Source organism: Eptesicus fuscus, chromosome 8, assembly GCF_027574615.1.
Source record: "Eptesicus fuscus isolate TK198812 chromosome 8, DD_ASM_mEF_20220401, whole genome shotgun sequence".
Taxonomy (NCBI): domain Eukaryota; kingdom Metazoa; phylum Chordata; class Mammalia; order Chiroptera; family Vespertilionidae; genus Eptesicus; species Eptesicus fuscus.
The window spans coordinates 3,300,932-3,324,737 of NC_072480.1; the positions used below are offsets into that span (position 1 = coordinate 3,300,932).

General features: G+C 45.4%; 1 protein-coding gene across 2 annotated transcripts in view; it reads left to right on the forward strand.

Moving 5' to 3' along the window:
- Nucleotides 1-23,598, forward strand: part of NHLRC3 (NHL repeat containing 3) — a 32,281-nt gene extending 8,683 nt beyond the window's left edge. For both annotated transcript variants that reach the window (XM_054720364.1, XM_054720365.1), the window contains 4 exons: nt 11,760-11,960; nt 15,724-15,815; nt 20,725-20,837; nt 23,199-23,598. In XM_054720364.1, the coding sequence (XP_054576339.1) occupies nt 11,760-11,960; nt 15,724-15,815; nt 20,725-20,837; nt 23,199-23,430 (638 nt within the window). In that variant the 3' untranslated portion in view covers nt 23,431-23,598. The remainder of the gene's footprint in view (nt 1-11,759; nt 11,961-15,723; nt 15,816-20,724; nt 20,838-23,198) is intronic.
- The last annotated feature ends 208 nt before the right edge of the window (nt 23,599-23,806 follow it).

The window sequence follows — 23,806 nt, forward strand, 5'->3', positions numbered from 1 at the left end:
TCCACCCTGTAGCTCCGCCCCAGCCAAGCTGAGCAGAAGCTTTTTCCTGCTGAGTGCCTCAGGTAGTGGCTGACCCACACTGCATTGGAGACCCAGAAACGAGGGCATCTAGTGGTTGGTGGGAGATGACACCAGATTTCAATCACTTGCATAAGGGAGGCATTCTAGAGGCAGACTCAGTGAGCGCCAAGGCATTGCTGCATCAAGACCCGGCCCACAAACATGTCTCCTGCACAGCAACTCTTCCTATATGGACAAAGAGGGTCCTCACGGCCAATCGGCCTGGAGGACAATTCCTCCCAGTGACACCAACAACAATCAAGACTTAACTGTACGAAGGAGGACCAAGATGGAGACATAGGGCGGCAGCCTGATCGTTGCCTACCACAACAATATTGAGACTACGACGGGAGAGCAGAGCAGACACCAGCCAGAAAGACCGGGGGGCTGGCTGAGCAGATGCTCTACAACTAGAATAAAAGAGAGGGGTACGCAGGATGATGCTGATGCCGGTGACCCAAAGTCCACACTTTAAGAACTACGGCTCAGGCGACACAATGGTGGCCTGAAACGTGCTCGGCGCAGTTCCCCCGGCGGTCTCCGGCTGAGGGGACGGCTCCACTCGCTGCCGAGCACGGACAGACGAGCCCCTGGGAGACATGGGGTGGGAGACTCCGTGCTTGCTGACCTCCGAGTCCTTCAAGAATCTCAATGCCCCGAAGTGGCCAGGTGCGCACGCTCAGCGACTGGCCACCGTTGCAGACCCAAGGGCCGACGCAGCGACACCGGACCAGCCCACCGCCGGGCACCAGGCACACCGGAGCCTTGCCGAGCCCGCCGCCCAACGAGTTCTGCGGCAGCCGCCCTGGAGCTTTGAGAAAATGACCGAAGGAATTGCTGAGAGGGAATTGACCAACAGGAATTGGGATCAAGAAGACGAAACCCCGCTGAGACCCGAGTCCGAGCCTGCGAGCCTCTGGGCTCAGATGTGGTCACACGCCTCTGGGTCTAGGTGAGGCCTCACGCCCCTGGGTTTGGGTGAGGCCACACGCCCCTGGGTCCAGGTGAAGCTGGATTCCGGGTTCAGGTGAGGCCATGTGCCCCTGGGTCCGGGCGGATCTGAACCCTGGGTCCGGGTGAGGCCGTGGGCCCCTGGATCCGGGTAAGGCTGGGTCCCGAGTACGGGTGAGGCCGTGAGCCCCTGGATCCGGGTGAGACCACGCGACCAGGGGTCTGAGAGAGGTAACGCGCCCCTGGGTCCGGGTGGCTTCGTGCACCTAGGTCCAGGTGAGGCCACGTGCCCCTGGGTCTGAGAGAGGCCACGCACCCCTAGGTCTGGGCGAGACCATGTGTCCCTGGATCCGGGTGGGGCCCCGTGCACCTAGGCCCGGGTGGGGCCGCGTGCCCCTGGGTCTGGGGGAGGCCAGGCGTCCCTGGGTCCGGGTGAGACCATGTGTCCCTGGATCCGGGTGATACCTCGTGCACCTAGGCCTGGGTGAGGTCACGTGCCCCGGGGTCTGAGAGGCCAAGCGTCCCTGGGTCCGGGTGAGACCATGTGTCCCTGGATTTGGGTGAGGCCGCGTGCACCTAGACCCGGGTGAGCCCAAGTGGCCCTGGGTCTGGGAGAGGCCAAGCGTCCCTGGGTCCGGGTGCGACCATGTGTCCCTGGAGCCGGATGAGGCCTCGTGCACCTAGGCCCGGGTGAGGCCACGTGCCCCTGGGTCTGGGAGAGGCCAAGCGTCCCTGGGTCCGGGTGAGACCATGTGTCCCTGGATCCGGGTGAGGCCTCGTGCACCTAGGCCCGGGTGAGCCCAAGTGGCCCTCGGTCTGGAAGAGGCCAAGCGTCCCTGGGTCCGGGCGAGACCATGTGTCCCTGGATCCGGGTGAGGCCTCGTGCACCTAGGCCCGGGTGAGGCCACGTGCCCCTGGGTCTGGGAGAGGCCAAGCGTCCCTGGGTTCGGGTGAGACCATGCGTCCCTGGATCCGGATGAGGCCTCGTGCACCTAGGCCCGGGTGAGCCCAAGTGGCCCTGGGTCTGGGAGAGGCCAAGCGTCCCTGGGTCCGGGTGAGACCATGTGTCCCAGGATCCGAGTGAGGCCTCGTGCACCTAGGCCCGGGTGAGCCCAAGTGGCCCTGGGTCTGGGAGAGGCCAAGCGTCCCTGGATCCGGGTGAGACCATGTGTCCCTGGATCCGGATGAGGCCTCGTGCACCTAGGCCCGGGTGAGCCCAAGGGGCCCTGGGTCTGGAAGAGGCCAAGCGTCCCTGTGTCCGGGTGAGACCATGTGTCCCAGGATCCGGGTGAGGCCTCGTGCACCTAGGCCCGGGTGAGCCCAAGTGGCCCTGGGTCTGGGAGAGGCCAAGCGTCCCTCGATCCGGGTGAGACCATGAGTCCCTGGATCCGGGGTGAGGCCTCGTGCACCTAGGCCCGGGTGAGCCCAAGTGGCCCTGGGTCTGGGAGAGGCCAAGCATCCCTGGGTCCAGGTGAGACCATGTGTCCCTGGATCCGGGTGAGGCCTCGTGCACCTAGGCCCGGGTGAGCCCAAGTGGCCCTGGGTCTGGGAGAGGCCAAGCGTCCCTGGGTCCGGGTGCGACCATGTGTCCCTGGATCCGGATGAGGCCTCGTGCACCTAGGCCCGGGTGAGCCCAAGTGGCGCTGGGTCTGGGAGAGGCCAAGCGTCCCTCGGTCAGGGTGAGACCATGTGTCCCTGGATCCGGGTGAGGCTTCGTGCACCTAGGCCCGGGTGAGCCCAAGTGGCCCTGGGTCTGGGAGAGGCTAAGCATCCCTGGGTCCGGGTGAGACCATGTGTCCCTGGATCCGGGTGAGGCCGCGTGCACCTAGGCCCGGGTGAGCCCAAGTGGCCCTGGGTCTGGGAGAGGCCAAGCGTCCCTGGGTCCGGGTGAGACCATGTGTCCCTGGATCCGGGTGAGGCCTCGTACACCTAGGCCCGGGTGAGCCCAAGTGGCCCTGGGTCTGGGAGAGGCCAAGCGTCCCTGGGTCCGGGTGCGACCATGTGTCCCTGGATCCAGATGAGGCCTCGTGCACCTAGGCCCGGGTGAGGCCACGTGCCCCTGGGTCTGGGAGAGGCCAAGCGTCCCTGGGTCCGGGTGAGACCATGCTTCCCTGGATCCGGGTGAGGCCTTGTACACCTAGGCCCGGGTGAGCCCAAGTGGCCCTGGGTCTGGGAGAGGCCAAGCGTCCCTGGGTCCGGGTGCGACCATGTGTCCCTGGATCCGGATGAGGCCTCGTGCACCTAGGCCCGGGTGAGGCCATGTGCCCCTGGGTCTGGGAGAGGCCAAGCGTCCCTGGGTACGGGTGAAGCCAGATCCTGGGTCCGGTGAGGCTGGGTCCCAGGCCCGGGTGAGACCACGCGCCCCTTGGGTATGGGTGAGGCCACGTGCCCCTTAGTCCGGGTGACCCCGTGCCCCTGGGTTCGGCTGAGACCAAACCAGAGGGAGTCGGACCTCCATTACCACCATTTGTCCACCATCCAGAGCTGAGGGGTCAGTGCTGACATGTACACATAAGGAACTACTGGACATTGAAATTGGGTCTCAAAAGAACTGTTGGTCCAGGGGGAAGCTCGCTACAGATTGATTCATTTGCCTGTCAGCATAACTATTATTGCTCGTCTCACATTCAGTTCTTATTAGTATATCTCTAGTGACATATGATCTCGCTCATCTAGGGGAAATGATGAACAACATAGACTGAGGAACAAGAACAGAACCAGAAGCAAAGATGCATCGATCGGACTATCGGGCCTCAGAGGGAGGAAAGGGGAGGGGAGGGGGAGGGTGGGCGGAGGTGGAGAGTTCAACCAAAGGACCTGTATGCATGCATATAAGCCTATCCAACGGTTAAGTTCAACAGGGGATTGGGGCATGCGTGGGGAGAGGGGTGGGATGGGAATGGGGGGATGAGGACAAATATGTGACACCTTAATCAATAAAGAAATTTAAAAAAAAAATGGCATCAATTTCTGGGTGTTATTTTGTATCCTACATTGCCGAATTCATTTGTTAAATCTAATAGTTTTTTGGTGGAATCTTTAGGATTTTCTGTGTACACTATTACATCATCTGCGAATAATGACAGTTTTACTTCCTCCTTTCAAATTTGAATGCCTTTTGTTTTTTCTTCTAGTCTGATTGCTATGGCTAGTACTTCCAGTACTATATTGAATAATAGTGGTGAAAGCGGACATCCCTGTCTTGTTCCTTTTCTTAGGGGAAATAGTTTTAGTTTATGTCTGTTGAGTATGATGTTGGCTTAGGTTTGTCAAATATCGCCTTTATTATGTTGAGGTATGATCCCTCTATTCCCACTTTATTCCCTGAGAGTTTTTATCAAAAAGTGGTGTTGGAATTTATCAAATGCTTTTTCTGACATCAATTGATATAATCAAGTGATTTTTATCTTCCAATTTGTTTATGTGATTTATTATATTTATTGATTTTGGAAGATTGGACTAGCCCTGCATTCCCAGAATAAATCCCACTTAGTCATGGCATATTATCTTTTTTAATGTATTGCTAGATCCGATTTGCTAATATTTTGTTGAGGATTTTAGCATCTATGTTCATCTGGAATATTGGCCTCTAATTCTCTTTCTTTGTGGTATCTTTATCTGGATTAAGCTAATGGTAGCCTGGTAAAAAGAGCTTGGAAGTGTTTCTTCCTCTTGGATATTTTGATATAGTTTGAGGAGGATAGGTGTTAGTTCTTTGAATGTTTGTTAAACTGCCCTGTGAGACCATCCATACCGAGGCTTTTGTTTGCTGTGTGTTTTTTTTTTATTACTGCTTTAAATTCATCAGTAGTTATGGGCCTATTCAGGTTTTCTGATCCTTCCTGATTAAGTTTTGGAAGATTGTATTTTTCTTGGTGTTAAGTGCATTTTGTCCAGGTTGTCCAGCTAGTAGTATTTTTTTTTACAATCTTTTGTATTTCTGTGAGGTTAGTTGTTACTTTGCTTCTTTCATTTCTGATTTTATTTGGGTGCTCTCTCTTTGTTTCTTAATGAGTCTGGCTAAAGGTTCATCAGTTTTATTTATCTTTTCAAAGAACCAGCACTTCGTTTTGTTGATCTTTTGTTTTGTGGGGTTTTTTGTGTGTTTCTTTTTTTAGTCTGTCATTTCTTTTCCCTCTGATCTTTATTATTTCCTTCCTTCTACTTACTCTGGGCTTTTCTTGTTGGACTCTAATTCATTTAATTGTAGGTAAGATAGTTTATTAGTCCTTTTTCTTATTTCTTGAGGTAGGCCAGTAGTGCTATGATCTTCCCTCTCAGGACTGCTTTCACTGTGTCCCAGAGATTTGGGGTGTTTTGGGTTCATTATCATTTTATTCCAGTAAGTTTTTTTTGTTTCTTTCTTGATCTCATTGGTAACCCATTCATTGTTTAATAACATACTGTTTAGCCTCCATGTGTTTGAATGTTTCTGAGTGTTCTTTAATTTTTTAATTTTATGCCATTGTGACCTGAGAAGATGCTTGATATGATTTCAAACTTCTAGAACCTGTAGAGACTTTGTTTCTGTCCTAACATGTGGTCTGTCTTTGAAAATGTCTCATATGCCACTGAGAAGAATGTATATTCTGTAGCTTCGTGGTGAAATGTTCTGTAAATGTCAATTAATTCCATGTGCTCTAGTGTGTCATTTACAATCACTGTTGATTTTTTGTCTAAAAGATCTATCCAGTGATGTCAGTGGGGTGTTGAAGTCTTATCTCTCATTTGGAATCCCCTAGAAATTTTTTATATATTTGGATGCTCCTGCATTGGGTTCATGTATGTTTTCCAGAGTTATATCCTCTTGTTGTATCGATCCCTTTAGTATTATGATCGTTGTCTCTTATTATGGCATTCATTTTGAAGTTTATTTGGTCAGATATGAGTATTGCTACCACTTTTATTTTTCATTTCCATTTGCCTAGAAAATTTGTTTCCATCCTTCCATTCTGTGTAAGTCTGTTGTTCTGAGGTGAGTGTCTTTTAGATAGCACATATATAGGTCATGTTTTCTTATCCATTCAGCTACTCTATGCCTTTTTATTGGACCTCTTAAGCCATTTACATTTAAGGTTTTTATTGACTAGAGGCCCAGTGCATGAAATTCATGCATAGGGACGGGGGTTGTGTGTCCCTCAGCCCAGCCTGCACCCTCTCCAATCTGGGACCCCTCAAGGCATGTCCGACTGCCCTCTTAGGCCCGATCCCAAGCAGTCGGACATCCCTCTCACAATCCAGGACTGCTGGCTCCCAACCGCTTGCCTGCCTGCCTGATTGCCCCTAACCGCTTCTGCCTGTCAACCTGATCACCCCCTAACAACTCCCCTGCCAGCCTGATTGATGCCTAAGTGCTCCCCTGCCGGCCCGATTGCCCCTAACTGCCCTCCCCTGCCGGCCTGGTCACCCCTAACTGCCTTCCCCTGCCAGCCTGGTCACCCCCAACTGCTCTCCCCTTCAGGCCTGGTCCCTCTCCCCAACTGCCCTCCCCCGCAGGCCTGGGTCCCCCGCAACTGTCCTCCCTTGCAGGCCTGATAGGTCCCAACTGCCCTCCCCTGCTGGCCATCTTGTGGCAGCCATCTTGTGTCCACACGGGGGGTGGCCATCTTTGACTACATGGGGATGGCCATCCTGTGTGTTGGAGTGATGGTCAATTACCTCTTTATTATATAGGATAGGTACTTATTTGGTTCCATTATTACTCTTTATGCCTATAGCGTTCATTTTGATTGAGGCTTCTCTGTGTTTCATGAACTTGAGTGAGCTTTTCCCTTCACCAGGTTAGGGAAATTTTCTGCCATTATTTCTTCAAACAGGTTCTCTGTTCGTTTCTCAGATTCTGCTCCTTCTGGTACCCCTATAATGCCAATGTTACTGCGTTTGATGTTGAGTTCCCTTAGACCAGGCGTCCTCAAACTACGGCCCGTGGGCCACATGTGGATGTTTTTGCCGTTTTGTTTTTTTTACTTCAAAATAAGATATGTGCAGTGTGCATAGGAATTTGTTCATAGTTTTTTTTAAACTATAGTCTGGCCCTCCAACGGTCTGAGGGACAGTGAACTGGCCCCCCGTTTAAAAAGTTTGAGAACCCCTGCCTCAGACTATCCTCCTTTTTAATTTTTTTTCCCATTTGCTGCTCTGAATGGTTTCTTTTCTTTTTTCTACCTAGTCTTCTAAATTACTGATTTGGATGTCAGCTTCTTCTAGTCTACTGTTGAATCCTTCAAGAGTGTTTTTATTTCAGCTATGTCATTCTTCATTTCTAATTGATTTTGATTTAGTTTCCACTTCTCATTTCAAGTTGGTGTAGCTTTCATTAAGACCCTTACAATTCTCATTAAGTTTCATATAATTCTCATTAAGTTGCTTGCAGTTCTCACTGAATTATTTGAGCACCCTTATTACCATTACTTTGAATTCTTTATCTGATAAATTACTTACCTCCATTTCATTTTGTTTCTTTTCTGGCGATTCCTCCTTTTCTCTCATTTGGAGATTTTTTTTTCCTCCCCATTTTTGCTGTCCCTTTGTTTTTGTTTCTGCATATTAGGTCAAATTGCTATGTCTCCCACACTTCCTTCAGTGGTCTTATATAGTACGTGTATTGTGGGATCCTATAGTGCATTGTCTTATATCTGCTGAGCTGGGCGCTATAGGAAACCCCCATACTTAACTTATTTGGTTTCTCTTATTGTAGTTGTGTCTTGAATTTTGTTATCCCTTTCATGGATGGCTGACTATGTAACTCAACCCCAACTATGTAGTGTGAGCTGTTGTGGATGTGCTGATCGAACAGAACAAAATACAACACAGCAAAACATGAGACAAAAGAAAGAAAGCAAAAGCATACACAAGACCCCTATAGCACCAACAGAAGAAACCCACAGGGAATTAGGAAAGAAAAAAGAGTAAGAATGATAGAAAAAAGGAAAAAGAAAAAACATGAGAAGAAAACAAAACAAACAAAAAAAAGCACAATCACAAAACAACAACAACAAAAAGTGAGGGGGAAGAGATATGTAGAAGCATAGCTGACATAAAGAAAATAACAATAAAGAATTAGGGGAAGCCCGGCCGGCATAGCTCAGTGGTTGAGCCTTGACCTGTGAATCAAGAGGTCATGGTTCGATTCCCAGTCAGGGCACATGCCTGGGTTTTGGGCTCAATTATTCCCCAGTTGGGGGCATGCAGGAGCCAGCCAATCAGTGGTTCTCTCTCATAATTGATGTTTTTATCTCTCCCTGTCCATACTTCTCTGAAATCAATAAAAAAAAATTTTTTTAATGAATTAGAGTAATAGGGGAAGGTAAATGGTTTAAAATAAATGAGCTCAAGAAGAAAAAAAAATTTGAAAAGTCAAATAGAGAGAAAGGAGATACACCTAAACAAGAGAGGAAGATTAGATAAAGAAACAACAGAGACTGGAATAACAAATCAATAAAGCAGATAAATAAAGAAGACACATTTAAAAAGGGAAAAAAAATGAAAGAGGAAAAAGAAAAATGTCTTCCATAGCTGGCATGGCTCAGTGATTGAACATTGACCTAGAAACCAGGAGGTCATGGTTTGATTCCCGATCAGGGCACATGCCCAGGCTGTGGCTCAATCACCAGTGGGTCGTGCAGGAGACAGCCAATCAATGATTCTCTCTAATCATTGATGTTTCTATCTCACTCTCCCTCTCCCTCTCCCTTTCTCTCTGAAATCTATTATAATAAGCACGTAATATGCTAATTAGACCAGACAGCTGAACGACCTTTGGGACGTCCTTTTGGACGAAGCCACGGGGGCAGAGGCAGAGGCGGTTAGCGGCAAACAGGCAGGCAGGCAGGCAAGCAGTTAGGGGAGATCAGGCAGGCAGGCAGAGGAGATTAGGGGTGATCAGGCAGGCAGGCGAGCATTTAGGGGTGATCAGGCAGGCAGGTGAACAGTTAGGGGCAATCAGTTGGGCAAGCGAGTGGTTAGGGACAATCAGGCAGGGGTTAGGGGTAATCAGGGAGGGACGCAGAGTGGTTAGGGGTGATCAGGCAGGTGAGAGGTAGGAGCCAGGTGTCTCAGATTGTGAGAGGGATGTCCGACTACCGGTTTAGGCATTCCTGCGGGATCAGGCCTAAACCAGCAGTCTGACATCCCCCGAGGGGTCCTGGATTGCGAGAAGGTGCAGGCCGGGTGAAGGACCCCCCGCCCCCCTTTCACGAATCTCGTGCACCGGGCCTGTAGTAAAAATATATTTTAAAAAGGGATCTATCTTTAGGGGGGCTGCTTTTCTTGAAATATTAATGTTTATATTCCATGTAACTTTATTATATTTACAATTGCTTTTCTTGAAAGAAAATATTTTCATATGGCTATAAAAAATAAAAATATATATAAAAAAGAAGTGGTGAAGTGGCATTTGTTTCAGCAGAGTTTAGTGTCCCATGGGAGCTTCCTTTAGATCCTGTTCTTCTCTCTGCCAGTTCTGGGCTTCCTGTGAGGTACTTGGGTGCTAACCACCGTCAGGAACTATCCTCCCTTGGCTTTCAGCAGCCTGTTCGAAGCTCCAGGTGATCCACCGATCCACCATTTTGTGTCTGTCTCTACTGGCCTTGGCTGCATGCAGGAGGGGCCAATATGCCCTTTAATGTAGGTTTGTTAGCAGCATGGGGCCCAGGGCTGGTTCTCCAGGTTCTACCTTTGCGTGTCTCTGCCTGCTAGCTAGCTGTCAATCTTAACCACTCAAAAGTCTGTTTCTGAAAGGGCTTTAATGTGAGGGAGGTGCTGTTTAGCTTTCTGGGAATTGCATGGGTGTGTTTCCCTGTCCCAGAGCTACTCCTCCATCAGTGGCCCAAAATATTTCTCTGCCCTCAGCTAGACAGAGATCCTTGTATGGAGACCAGTGAGTTTGGCTGGAAACCTGTATTTTTTATCAGCTCTCCTGTTCAGGGAAAGAGTACCACCTGTCTGGTTCCCAGGATTGTGGAGCAGATGGCACCTCCCCAATCCAGTCACTACAGCTCCTGAAACTGTTCAAATCCTTATACTTGGCCTCTATTTTTGTTTCCTCGAAAAGCTCAAAATGCAGAGTGTGGTATGCAGGGCTCCTGAGGGTGGGACAGACTGTATCACCAAGGGTTTTTTGGTGTGTTTTTTTCTTTTCTTGCCCTGTTGCTACTGGGAGTAGCTAGCTCCTCTCAGGAAAAATGGCTGTTTTGTTTTGGGGCCTACGACCAAGTGCCCCTGGATGCTGCCACCCCAGCCTCTCCTTAGGCACCTCCTCCACGTCTCCCTCCCTGCACCAAAGCCTCCGGTGAGTAGCTGTCAATGAAAACTCCTGTGCTCTGTGGGGGTTTTTTTTTTTTGTTTTTGTTTTGTTTTTAAAAAAAACCAACACACAATAAAAACGAAACTGCAGCTTTCTGTCCGACTTATTCCCATCTACGGGCTCCAGACCGCACCCTGACCAGCAATCCTGCCATCTTTCATGGCTGGATGTTACATGGGCCACTGATCTCGACTCTAGTGCTCTGGTCTGTGGAGCTCAGCCTGGGTTTCAGGCTTATATCTTCGAGGGAATAGGGATCTCTCCTCACTTGGCCTTCCACCCTGCTGCCATGCTGCCCCTGTACGCTGGGTCGGCTCCTCTCAAGACCTCGTCCTTCCTACTCATCTCCAGGTGTTTTTGTCCTTTGATATGTCTCCTCCTCAGCTGAACCTCAGTTGGTAATTCCAATTTAGTTGTATTTCCGGTCTGGCCCTGTGATGGGGTACACTACAGATCTGCCCAGTCAGCCAGACTAGGCAGTTCTTGCACTCCAACCTTTGCCATTTTAATATGTGTGCGCCCCTTTGGATTCATCTTGTGTTGAACTCTCTGCACTTCCTGGACTTGCATGTCTTTTTACTTTACCAGGTTAGGGAAGTTTTCAGTCATTATTTCTTCAAATGGGTTCTCAATCTCTTGTTCTCTCTTTTCTTCTCTGGGTATTCCTATAAGGCAAGTGTTGTCATGCTTCATATTGTCCCAGAGGTCCCTTAAACAACTATCCTCATTTTCTTAAATTCCTTTTTTTTATTACTCTGTTTTCTTTCTATTGGGTGGTTTCTGCTACCTAATCTCCCAAATCACTGATTCAATCTTCTGCTTCATCGAACCTACTGTTGATTCCTTCTAGTGTATTTTTCATTTCAGATACTGTATTCTTCATTTCTGACTGGGTCTTTTTTATATCCTTTTTTATGTTTACTATCTTTTTTACATTTTTATTGATTTTAGAAATAGGAAAGGAGTGGGAGAGACAGAGAGAAACATTGATGAAAGAGAAACTGATTGGTTGCCTCCCTTATGCATCCTGACCTGGGGATGGAACCCACAACCCAGGTATGTGCCCTGACTAGGAATCAGACCTCTGACTATTTGGTGCACAGGACGATGCTCCAACTAACTGAGCCACACTGGCCAGGGCACATTTCCATTTATTTAGTTTTATTGTAAGAATACAGTGTATAATACACATAGCATACAAAATATGTGTCAATTGACTGTCTAAGCTTTCAGTAACTTCTAGTCAGCAGTGGGCTATTAGTAGTTAAGTTTTGAGGGTGTTAAAAGTTATATGTGATTTTCACCTGTGCAGGGGTCGGTGCCTCTAACACACCTTCCCCCACCTCATTGTTCAAAGGTCAACTGTACTTGAAAAACATGTTTGTAAAGTGATTGTATTTGTGAAATGTCTTTATTTGCATTCCTTTTTTTTTTTTTTTTTTAGGATCCTTTGGTCATACTATTAAAAAATATAATTCCTTTGGTGATCTTGTTCAAGTCTTGGGTACCCCAGGCAAAAAAGGCACTGGTTTGAATCCCCTGCAGTTTGATAACCCTGCAGAATTATATGTAGAGAACACAGGAGATATTTACATTGTGGATGGAGATGGAGGATTGAATAATAGATTGATCAAGTTGTCCCAAGGTAATTTTAATGGTATTATATAAGAACATTATTTAACAAGTTGGATTTAATTTGTGTAATACTTGATATAATGTTGTAACTATTGAATATGAATCTGTAAAGGGCTTAAATGTATTACTAGGAAAAAATCAGAACAGATGTGTGGGATGGCCAATGATTCTGATAATAGATTTGCTTATTCTTCACCAAAAACTAGGTGTTTCCTTTGAAATGAACTGGAGGCAATATGAGAATTTAGAGTGGACTGAAGAAATAAGTGGTTATCTGTTCAATTAAGGATTGAGAGTTCAGACACCTGGCATTCCAGAGCTATCATGCAACTAGATTGATCAGCAAGTGTTTTTGTGTATGTTTGTTTTTAATTCTCACCTGAGGATATTTTTTCATTGATTTTAGATAGAGTGGAAGGGGTTGAGGGGAGAGAGAGAGACCCGGAGAGAGAGAAACATCGATGTGAGAGAGACACATTGATTGGTTGCCTCCAGCACGCACCCTGACCAGGGCTGTGAATGAACCTGCCATCCAGGTATGTGCCTTTGACTGGGAATCCACCCGTGACCCTTCAGTGAGCTAGCTGACACTCTAACCATCAAGCCACAGTGGCCTGGGCAATCAGCAAGTGTTTTATTGAATTCCCTGCTCTGCATCCTCAGTAGTATGTTAGGTGCAGGTTTATTACAGATAAAACAGTTAAATGTTACTCTGTGGTATTGATTGTTAATCATATTAATAAAATTATTAAAAAAAGAAATTACTTTTGACTAGAGAATTAGGATAAGAATTCAAGAAGGAAATAGTTCTTGCACTAAGCTGGTTTCAATGGGAGGATAAGAGCAGGATAGGAGGAGCATTCACAAGCCTTTATTACACAAAGTCTTCAGGTGATGATAGATCTTCTTTAGGAAAGGATCTTAAGAAGCATTTTAAAGAGTCAAAAATAAGATTTTGGATATCTTTGAGAGCTTATGTTGGGAAAATTTAACTAGGGCCAAAAAAAAAAAAAAAAAAAGCAGCTGACATCCCAGCATTATAGCTAGAGTTTACTGAGGGAACTTACATAGGAGGCACATCCCAGGGAGGCAGCAAGAAGATATGCATATCCTCCAAGCTGCATGGTAGGTGCTAAAGAATCATATAGAAAAGGCCAGAATGAATAGGGTTTCCAAGAGGAAAAGGCCTTGCAAGCTTGCCATGGTCAGGGCAGCCGCCTGTTCCAGGAACCAGCATGCCTTTGAGCATAGGAGAGGGGTAGATCAGACAGTTTCTGAGGGGATTTATGAAGAACAATCTGGGCTGGATCTAGCTCATGGTCTGGCAGTGGTCATGTCATGGAACAGTCTCTTCTCTAAGGATTTGAAGCTTTGATTTGCCTATAAAGTGTCTTTGTGGCCGAAACCGGTTTGGCTCAGTGGATAGAGCGTCGGTCTGCGGACTGAAAGGTCCCCGGTTCAGTTCCTGTCAAGGGCATGTACATTGGTTGCGGGCACGTCCCCGGTAGGGGGTGTGCAGGAGGCAACTGGTCGATGTTTCTCTCTCTCATCGATGTTTCTAGCTCTCTATCCCTCTCCCTTCCTCTCTGTAAAAAATCAATAAAATATATTTAAAAAATAAAAAAAATAAAGTGTCTTTGTGGCCCTGGCTGGGTAGCTCAGTCTCATCATCCCGATACCCCAAGGTGGAGGGTTAGATCCCCAGGCAGGGTACATATAAGAAGCAACCAATGAACACATAAATAAGTGGAACTACAAATCCATGTTTCTCTCCCCCTCTGTTCCTCTCTTTCTCCCTTTCTCTGTCTCTCTAACTCAACAAATAAAATTTTAAAAGAAAAAGAGTCGTTGCTGTTTTTTAGTAGAAAAGTGATGATATAGAAGCAAAGGTTTTACAAGATATAATACTATATCAGGATATATTTGTGGTAAGTTCTGTCATGTGGAAGCTATGTAGTTAATTTATCACTTAGTAACTGAATTTGGTTGGTGATAGTTAAAGGAAGGTGAGGTGGAGCTAAGGTAAGAATCTGAAAATTTCTGTGAAAGAAAGAAACAAGTTTAGGAGATGGATTGAATATGGCTGCATTAGCTTCTTGTGGATGCTGCAGTAAATCACTAAAATTGGGTGGCTTAAACAGAAATTTATTTGCTTGTGGATTGGGAATCCAGAGTCTGAAATCTATAGGGCAGGTCATTCTCCCTTTAAAGGCACCAGGGGAGAATCCTTCCTTGCTTCTTCCAGCCTCGGGTGGTTCCACACACTTTTTTGACTTGTGACAGCATTGCTCAGTCTCTGCATCTGTCTTTACATGGCCTTCTTCACTGTGTGTCTCTGTATCTCAAGTCTCCCTCTCCTCTCATTGGATTGAAGATGCACCCTAAATCCAGGATCACCTTGTCTCATAATTCTTAACTATTTCTGCCAAGACCCTGTTTCCAGTAAGGTCACATTCATAAGTACTGGAGGTTGGGACTTGATCATATCTTTTCAGGGGGCCACATTGTAACTGACTACAGGGTAGTAAATGAGATAGACAATAGAAACATAATGTGAATATTTGAACTCAGAGAAATGGTAAAACCAAAGAACAGGTTAGTTGGCAAGCAGAACCAGTTTAAGGAAGAGGTTGACATGAACCCTAAATGTTTGAGTGATGAAAAATTCACATGTAGATAACGATTAAAGAAGTAAATTAATTGCTTGAAACGGAAAGAATTAGTTTTTGTAAAGCATAAAAAATAGGCAAGTCCTACATAATAAAAGCATAATATGCAAATCAACTGGACATTTTTCATTTCCATTCGCTTGGAAAACCTTTTCCATCCCTTCACTCTCAGTCTCCAATCCATTACCTGCTAACTGCCCTCCCCTGCTGGCCTGGTTTCCCCTAACTGCCCTCCCCTGCTGGTCCAGTCAACCCTAACTGCCCTCTCCTGGAGGCCTGGTCGACCCCAACTGCCCTCCCTGCTGGCCCAGTCACCCCTGGTCGCTATGATACCCACTGACCACCAGGGGGCAGACGCTCAATGCAGGAGCTGCCCCCTGGTGGTCACTCCACTCCCACAGGGGGAGTGTCACTCAGCCAGAAGCTGGGCTCACAGCTGGTGAGAGCAGGAGCAGTGGCGGGAGACTCTCCTGCCTCCGCTGCAGGCAGATGGTAAGGAGCGAGGGGTCCTGGACTGCAAGTGGGATGTCTGACTCCCCCCAAGGGGTCCCAGACTAGAGAGGGTGCAGGCCAGGCTGAGGATTCCCCCCCGACCCTTCCCCCACCCCCACCCCAGTGCACAAATCTTGTGCACGGGCCTCTAGTGGGTATATAAACAGAAAGGAAGGAATCTAAGCTAATAAAAGGGTAATATGCTAATTAGACCAGACATCTTCCAGACAAAGCCATGGCAGCGGGGGCCGAGGCAGAGGCAGTTAGGGGTGATCAGACTGGCAGGGGAGCAGTTAGCAGGCAACCAAGCCTGCTGGGGGGAAGTTAGGGGGCAATGAGGCAGGCAGGCAGGCAGGTGAGCAGTTAGGAGTCAGCAGTCCCAGATTGCGAGAGGGCAGTCGGACATCCCCCGAGGGGTCCAGGATTAGAGAGGGTGCAGGCCTGGCTGAGAGACGACCCCCCCCTCCCGTGCACGAATTTCGTGCACCGGGCCTCTAGTGGGGTTATAATTGAAAAGTTTGTCTGCATCCTATGACATAAAATATAACATGCAAATGCATAAGATATTCTCTATGATATGTTGCCCTGACCATATATGTTTATCATTTATAGATTTCATGATGCTTTGGTTGCATGGAGAAAATGGGACAGGGCCTGCTAAGTTCAACATACCTCACAGTGTTACAGTTGATTCATCTGGTCGGGTAAAAATACAGTGTCATTGTATCTGGAAATGTGTCTCTGGATGTGTTTGTATGTTTGTGTGTGTCTAAGTGTACATATGGATCTTAATGCACCTGTTCATGTCTGGACATCTGGATATGCATGTATATTTTGGATGTGGATATGGATGTATGTATTATACTATGTCTTGACAGTATTTCTGAGACTGGGTATATCCAACATATTGTCTTATAAATATTTGACTCCTATAAAGAAAGTATTTTCCAAATATTAGAAATGAGCAAAATAGATTTTATATTCACTTAAAGTGTAGAAGGAACACATAATGGAACAGAATATAAGGAATGTTACTTGATTTCTTTGGATTGTTTTTATTGTAGTTGATTTCCAGTTTTATGCCACTGTGATCTGAGAAGATGCTTGATATGATTTCTGTCTTCTTGAATTTGAAGAGACTTTGCCTATGTCCCAGCATATGGTCTGTCTTTGAAAATGACCCATGTGCACTTGAGAAGAATGTATATTCTGTGGCTTTGGGGTGAAATGTTCTGAAGATGTCAATTAATTCCATCTGGTCTAGTGAGTCATTTAGGATTGAAGTTTGTTTGCTGATTTTTTGTTTAGAGTATTTGTCCAATGGTGATAGTGGGGTATTAAAGTCTCCTACTATAATTGTATTGCTGTCAATCTCTCCTTTGATATCCTCCAGGAGTTTTTTTATGTATTTGGGTGCTCCTGTATTGGGTGCGTATATGTTTACCAGAGTTATTTCTTCTTGTTGGATTGTTCCCTTTAGTATTATGAAGTGGCCTTCATTATCTCTTGTTATGTCCTTCACTTTGAGATCTAATTTTTCAGATGTAAGTATTGCTACCCCAGCTTTTTTTTCATTTCCATTTTCTCTTGGAAAACCTTTTTCCATTCCTTCACTCTCAGTCTGTATGCATCTTTTTTCTGAGGTGGGTTTCTTGTAGACAGCAGATATATGGGTTTTGTTTTCTTATCCAATCCATTACCCTATGTCTTTTGATTGGGGCATTCACTCATTTACATTTAAAGTTATTATTGATAGGTACTTGTTTGTCGCCATTTTTATTCTTTACCCCTGTGTTCCTTCTTCGCTTCATATTTCTTTTTTTTTTTACAGCAGACCCTTTAACATTTCTTGCATTGATTGTTTGGTGGTGATAAACTCCCTTAGTCCTTTTTTTGTCTGTGAAGCTCCTGATTTCACCTTCAATTTTGATTGATAGCCTTGCTGGGTACAGTATTCTTGGATTGAGACCCTTCCTTTGCATGACTTTGTATATTTCATTCCATTCCCTTCTGGCCTGGTGAGTTTCTGTTGAGAAATCAGTTGCTAGTCTGATGGGGGTTCCTTTGTATGTAACTTTCTGTCTCTCTCTGGCTGCTTTTAAGATTCTTACTTTGTCGTTGGTGTTTGCCAATTTAATTATAATGTGCCTTGGTGTCTTTCTTTTGGGGTTCATTTTGCTTGGGACTCTGTGAGGTTCTTGGATTTGTGTGGGTTTTTCTTCCCAATATCAGGAATTTTTTCTGTCATTATTTCTTCAAACAGGTTTTCTATTCCTTGCTCAGTTTCCTTTCCTTCTGGAACCCCTATTATTCAGATGTTGTTTTGTTTCATGTTGTCCCAAAGTTCCCTTAGGCTCTCCTCCTGCTTTCTATTTTTTTCTCTAGAAGCTGCTCTACTTGGGTATTTTTTTCCATCTTGTCTTCTAGCTCACTTATGTGGTCCTCTGCTTCTTCTAGTCTACTCTTGATGCTTTCTATTGAGTTCTTTACAGCAGCAATGTCATTTTTCATTTCTTCTTGGTTCCTCTTCATTTCCTCTTGGTTCTTACTCATATTGTCGAATTTGTCTTCCATTCTTTTCAGCCACCTTATGTCCATTTCTCTGAATTCTTTCTCTAATAGGTTGCTTGCCTCTAATTCGTTTACTTCCTTTTCTGGTGATGCCTGCTTTTCTTTCATATGCGGGGTGTTTCTTTATCTCCCCATGGTCTCTCTTCTCCAGATGTCTGGTTATGTAGTTCTCTCTCTCCTGCGTTGATTTAAAGGCACAAAATACAACACAACCAGGTACAACACACAAGACACTGAACAGAATTGTATTCACGATATTAATAACCTCCAATAAAGATGACCACCAGAGAAAGACAAATTAGGGAATAGGAGAGAAAGAAGAAGAGTAAAAAGAAAGACCAAAAAATTGAGTGTGTAAGTGGACTTGGAAAAAGGAAAAAAAAAAAAAGAGAGAGACAAGAACGAGACTAAGAGAGAAAAGGGGAACAGACTATATATATGGGGAGAAAACTCCAATACAACAACCACTATTCCCAGCAAATGCCAGCAACACGAACCTGGAGATTAATACAAACTACAACACCAACTAATATCAAGCGAGGCAAGGGAAAACAGAAGTAAAAAACAAACAAAAACAAAGCTAACAAAATAAATAAATAAATAAAGAATAAGCAAAACAATGTCACAAAAAGGCATAAAAATTCGATCTAATCAACATTCAAGCAAAGAACAACAAAAGGACAGAGAAAAACAATTTTATTATTTATTTTTTTTAGTTAAGATAGTGTACAGAGAGGTGTGTGTGGACTTGGAGCAGGGGATTGGAAATTAGATATGTAAGTAGGGTGAAATTTTAGCAGAGGGTAAACAGAAAGAGTAGGGAAAATCTAAAGCCGGAAAGGGTTAAGATAAACAGGACACCAAAAGGGGAGAGGTTAGGAAGAGAGTGATGTCATAAAGGTAGAGTTGAGATAGGGTAAAACGATGCTAAAGGAAAGATGCAAATAGAATGTAGGACACTAATCCCAAAGTAAAACAAAGAGAAAGTCAAATGACACTTTAAAAAAAAAAAGGTAAAATAGTAGTAATAATAATGCTGATTGAAAATAAAAATGTAATAATTAAAAAGGTGAAAATCGAGTGAGGAAAAAAAATCTAGTTTCTTAAGTAATAGATGCAAAAAATAAAAATAAGAGAAATAAAATGTGCAGTAGTGATGGTCATTCACTTCCTCTATTGTTCTGTTTGGTACGCCTGTTTCCCTGTCCAGACAGTATTGCGGTTCCCTGCGTTCCACTGCGCCTCAATGTTGTAAGTCAGTCCTGATTTTTAAGCAGGCGGTGTCTTAATTTCTCTTACTTATTTTTGCTTATACAAGAGACAATTTGTGATTCAGCCCCTGTGTGGCAGTGTTTCTGGATTGACTTCGGGCCTCTCTAGGCTTTTTTCCCTGTGGCACTCAATACCGGTTTGTGGAGGTGTGCGCCTCAGATCTGTCTCTCCGATGGTCACTCTCTGCTCTGATCCCCAGGTTCCAGAAAAATCACTTCCCCCTGCAGTCTCTCAAGGTATCCCCACCTGGGTTTTCCTATGTATTGGGCTTAGTAATCAGAATTGGAAAAAGCCCAAGCGTGTGGACAGTGGGTCTGCGTGCAAGACTAAGCAGCCTGCACTCCTTTGAAATTCTTAGTCTGACCCTCCTCGTCAGATCAAAATGGGTTGCTTTTTAGAGATCCCTTCTGTTAGCAGCTCTGAGGACTCCCTTCCACATTCACGGATCACGGCAGCCCCAACAGCCAGGGATTTTTCTAGGCACAGACTTCCCTGGTCCTCCAGCTCCTGCAGCTCGCGAGTTACTCTCTCCCGCTGCCAGGATGAGAAACCTCACCTTATCCCTGGCGAAATCTGACCTTTCCGTGGTGGAGTGAAGAGCTCCTTTGAATCCGTGTGTTTGCACCAATTGGGAACCGGTGTTCTGGGGCTCGCAGCTGTTCGGTGGTTGCCACAGCTGTGGGTTTTCAGGCCTGCGATAAAATCCTCTTTCCCTTGCAAGATGGCAAGGTTTACCCCTCGGAGCCCACAGCTCTGGGAGGGTACCCAGCCACTGTGGGTCCTGCCCCATCAGGGGAACCCCGCCTAGCACTCCCCCACCTTCTCCTGGAGTTTAGCTGTCCCTTAGCTTGCTAACAAACACTCCCTGTGCGAACCTCAGCTGTTCTTTCTTTCTGCTCCAGGACAAGGCTTGGAACACGTCTCTATTCTGCCGCCATTTTCTCCTTTTTTCCCCCAGTCCATTCTTTATAGCTCTACAACCCTAGCCAAGTGTTATTAAATATGGTTTCACTGTACATATGCCATGGGTTGTATACATCACGTAGAATACTTGAAATGTAATTTAGAATGTACCTTCTTATAACAGAAGTTTCTTTAACAACACATTTACTTTAGGTTTGCAGTCTAGAGCAAACCTAAAATAAACCTGTTATTAGCCTACTGTCATTCTTTGTTTATAATTAAAATCGCACAAGCTTCCTCTTTAAATGGTTCAGCATTTTGGATATAACTTGGTAAATAACAGGTAAAAGTTTAATGATAGTGCAGTATGAACGAATACCTGGCTTTCCTGTAGGCTGAGCTCTTGAAGAGCAAAGATACTTTCCTTTCTATGTTTTATTGTCTGGCCCAGGAACCAACAAGTTGGCAGTACTTGGTGACAGTGAATGTTAGAATAATGAATGAATGCTGTTTCTTCAGTATCTTCAAATCATCTGCATTATGTTGGAGTACACTAGTTTTTTAGTTATTCAAATGCTTAGTATAGCTGACATAGCATTATAGGCTTTGGTTTAAGATAGATGGCCATAAGTGGTTTTCCCACTTATATAAGATCACTTCAACATATGTAACCTTTCTGAATTTTAATTTCCTATCTGAAATTGGGTTTTTAATAACCTTATTTGGGGACTTCTAAGTACTAAATTAAATAATGTATGTGTGATTAATAAAAGTAAACATTCATTCTCTTCCCTCTCCTCTTTTTTCTTTTTTTTCATTATGATATAGATCTTTTCTAGCAAAAAATTTCTTTTTTTGGTTTCTCAGGTATGGGTTGCTGACCGAGGAAATAAAAGAATTCAAGTATTTGATAAAGACACTGGTGTGTGGTTAGGAGCATGGAATAATTGTTTCACAGAAGAGGGACCTTCTTCAGTCAGGTAATTGTTCCCTTTTATTTTAAAACTCTGGCCCGGTGCACGAAATTTGTGCGCATGGGGGTGGGGGTGCTGCCCTAAGCCTGGCCTTCAACATCTCGCAATCCGGGACTGCTGGCTCCTAACCGCTCACCTGCCTACCTGCCTGATTGCCCCTAACCACTCTGCCTGCCGACCTACTCACCCCCAATTGCTCCCCCCTCTGCCAGCCTGCTCGCCCCCAACCGCCCCCCTGCTGGCCTGCTCACCCCCAACTGACCCCCACTAATGGCCTGCTCACCCCCAACTGCCCACCCCGCTGGCCTGATCACCCACAACTGCCCTCCCCTCTTGGCCTCTAACCACCTCTACCTCGGCCCCGTCACCATGGCTTTGTCCAAAAGAATGTCCAGAAGGTCTCCTGGAAGGTCTCTCAGTCTAATTAGCATATTACCCTTTTCTTAGTGTAGATAGAGGGCTGGTGCACGGGTGGGGGCCAGCTGTTTTGCCCTGAAGGGTGTCCCGGATCAGGGTCGGGGTTCCCTTGGAGGCGGGGCAGCCTGGGCAAGGGGCCTGTGGTGGTTTGCAGGCTGGCCACACCTCCATTGGAGTGGGAATTCCCACTGGGGACGGTGCCAGCCTGGGTGAGGGGCTGGGGCAGTTTTCAGGCCAGCCACGCCCCCATGGGGTGAGGGTCCCCGCTGGAGGTGTGTGGCCAGCCTGGGTGAGGAGCTGAGGGCTGTTTTCAGGCTGGCCACGCCCCCTTCAGGGTGGGGGTCCCTGCTGGGGTGCCTGGCCAGCCTGGGTGAGGGGCTGATGGCTATTTGCAAGCTGGCCACGCCCCCCAGTGGGGACCCTCACCCCAATGGTGGTGTGGCCAGCCTGAGTGAGGGGTTGAGGGTTGTTTGCAGGCCCCTCCCTCAGCGGCCAGTCTGGGCGACCCAAGCTTCCCTCGCACTCAGGCTGGCTCCATGGCAGCTGCCCACAGGCCCCTCCTTCAGCTGCCGGCCAGAGCGGGCGGGAGGCTTGGCTTCCTCAGTCACCGGGGTCGACCCAAGCTCCTGCTTGCTCCGGCTTGCTCCGGCTTGCTCTGTGGCTGCTGCCCACAGGCCCCTCCTTTCAGCAGCCGGCCCAGGCAGGTGGGAAGCTTGGCTTCCTCCGTTGCCGGGTCAACCCAAGCCTCCCAGCTGGCTCCATGGCTGCCACCATCTTAGTCCCACTAATTTGCATATTCCCTCCTGATTGGCTGTGGGTGTTGTGGAATGATGGTTAATTACCATATTGCTCTTTTATTAGGTGGGATGCTTGTTTATTTGCTTTATGTTAGGTTCTCTGAAAAACTAGCTGAAAGTTTAAAATATTTATTGTTAGTTTTAAGCAGGGAAAAGCGGGGAGGGAAACTAGTATACAGAAAACATATAATCATATTTTAAATTCTAGGTAGTTCTATTCCCAGTGCACTGTGTGACCCAAATATATGCTGGACCTCTTCTAGAGATTTTCCTTGAAATGCATTTGGTCAATTTTTAAACAGAATGAAAGTGAAAACCTTGATTCTGTAGCCTAACATAGATTCTTTATTTCATTTTGTGTAGAACTCTGGTAATATATTTTTTAATTAATTTAAGTTAAACTTTGGCTATGTCTACCTTCACAAATCTCTTGTACCCACATTAATAGAATTAGGTCAATTTGAAATTATCTTTTAAAGAAACCTTTAACACTCAATCTGGTCTTCTCTGTGAGTCCTTCTGATTCTTGTTTTCAGTGACTTTCCTGTGCCACTGGTCCCTGCTCTTAAACCCTTAAGAAAGTACACCCCCTCCCTAATCACTCTGTATCCCTTGACCCTTCTTAAAGTTTTATCATGGCCTCTATAGTTACTTGTCATTCTGTTTTAGCTCTATTTGTTTCATTGTTTATTCTCCCACTAGAATAAAAGGCAAGAGAGTAGAGATTTGGGTTTCTTGCTCACAACTATATTCCTGGCACCTAGAATACTGCAAGCACACTAGGAATTCAATAGTTATAAAATAAATGAATCAATTAATCAATTTAGTAAGCAGTTTATTATATATATATTCATATGTGAAATATTGTGCTTTTTGCTCTTTTTTTGTTGTTGTGTATATGTTTGTGTGTGTGTTACATTTAAAAAAATATATTGGGAGCAGGTGAAAACTAATCCAGCATATTATGAATCTAGAAAATATGCTGCAAATAATTTATCAACCAGAGAGATAATAAAATAATTTGGGGGAAATAAAAGCCTTCAGCAAGTAGGTACCTGCTGTTGTTTAGCACTGGTGGGGATAAAAATGTTGAGAAAATAAACATTTATGATAATTTTACATTAATTTATTATGTCAAATGTGTTCTCTTTAGATTTACACCTGATGGGAAGTATTTGATTATAGCCCAGCTGAATCTTAGCAGGCTCTTATTTGTGGCAGCACCCCCAGTGGGAAGCATTGGCTACTGTTCTGTGATAAGCTCAATCCAACTAGCAGATCAAGTTTTACCTCATCTCTTAGACATCAGTGGAAAGACTGGAGCAATATATGTAGCAGAAATTGGAGCAAAACAAGTACAAAAATATGTCCCTTTGAAAAGCTAATTTCCCATCATTCCATTTATAATATGTCTCTCCCTGGAGATCTTTCCAATGAAGGTTGAGATTCTCAAATTGACTGTTAAGTAATGTTCAAGCACAATAATTCATGTTTTTATTTTTAGCTGATCTAGTATCAGAAAATTTGTTTTTATAAAGTCATTAAGAATTTTATGTTGTTTCGCCATTCTTGTGACTTAATTTTACTTATCTTATAAATGCATACGATATTTTAATGAAACAAATGTATCTCTAAAAAACATGGGGTCAAAAGAGGGACTAAGGTGGAAACCTAGTTATTTGTCCTAATAAACTAATTATCCTTGGGAGATCGGGGAGAAACAAAAATAAAAAATGGGTTTTTAGGATAAAAATTAATTTT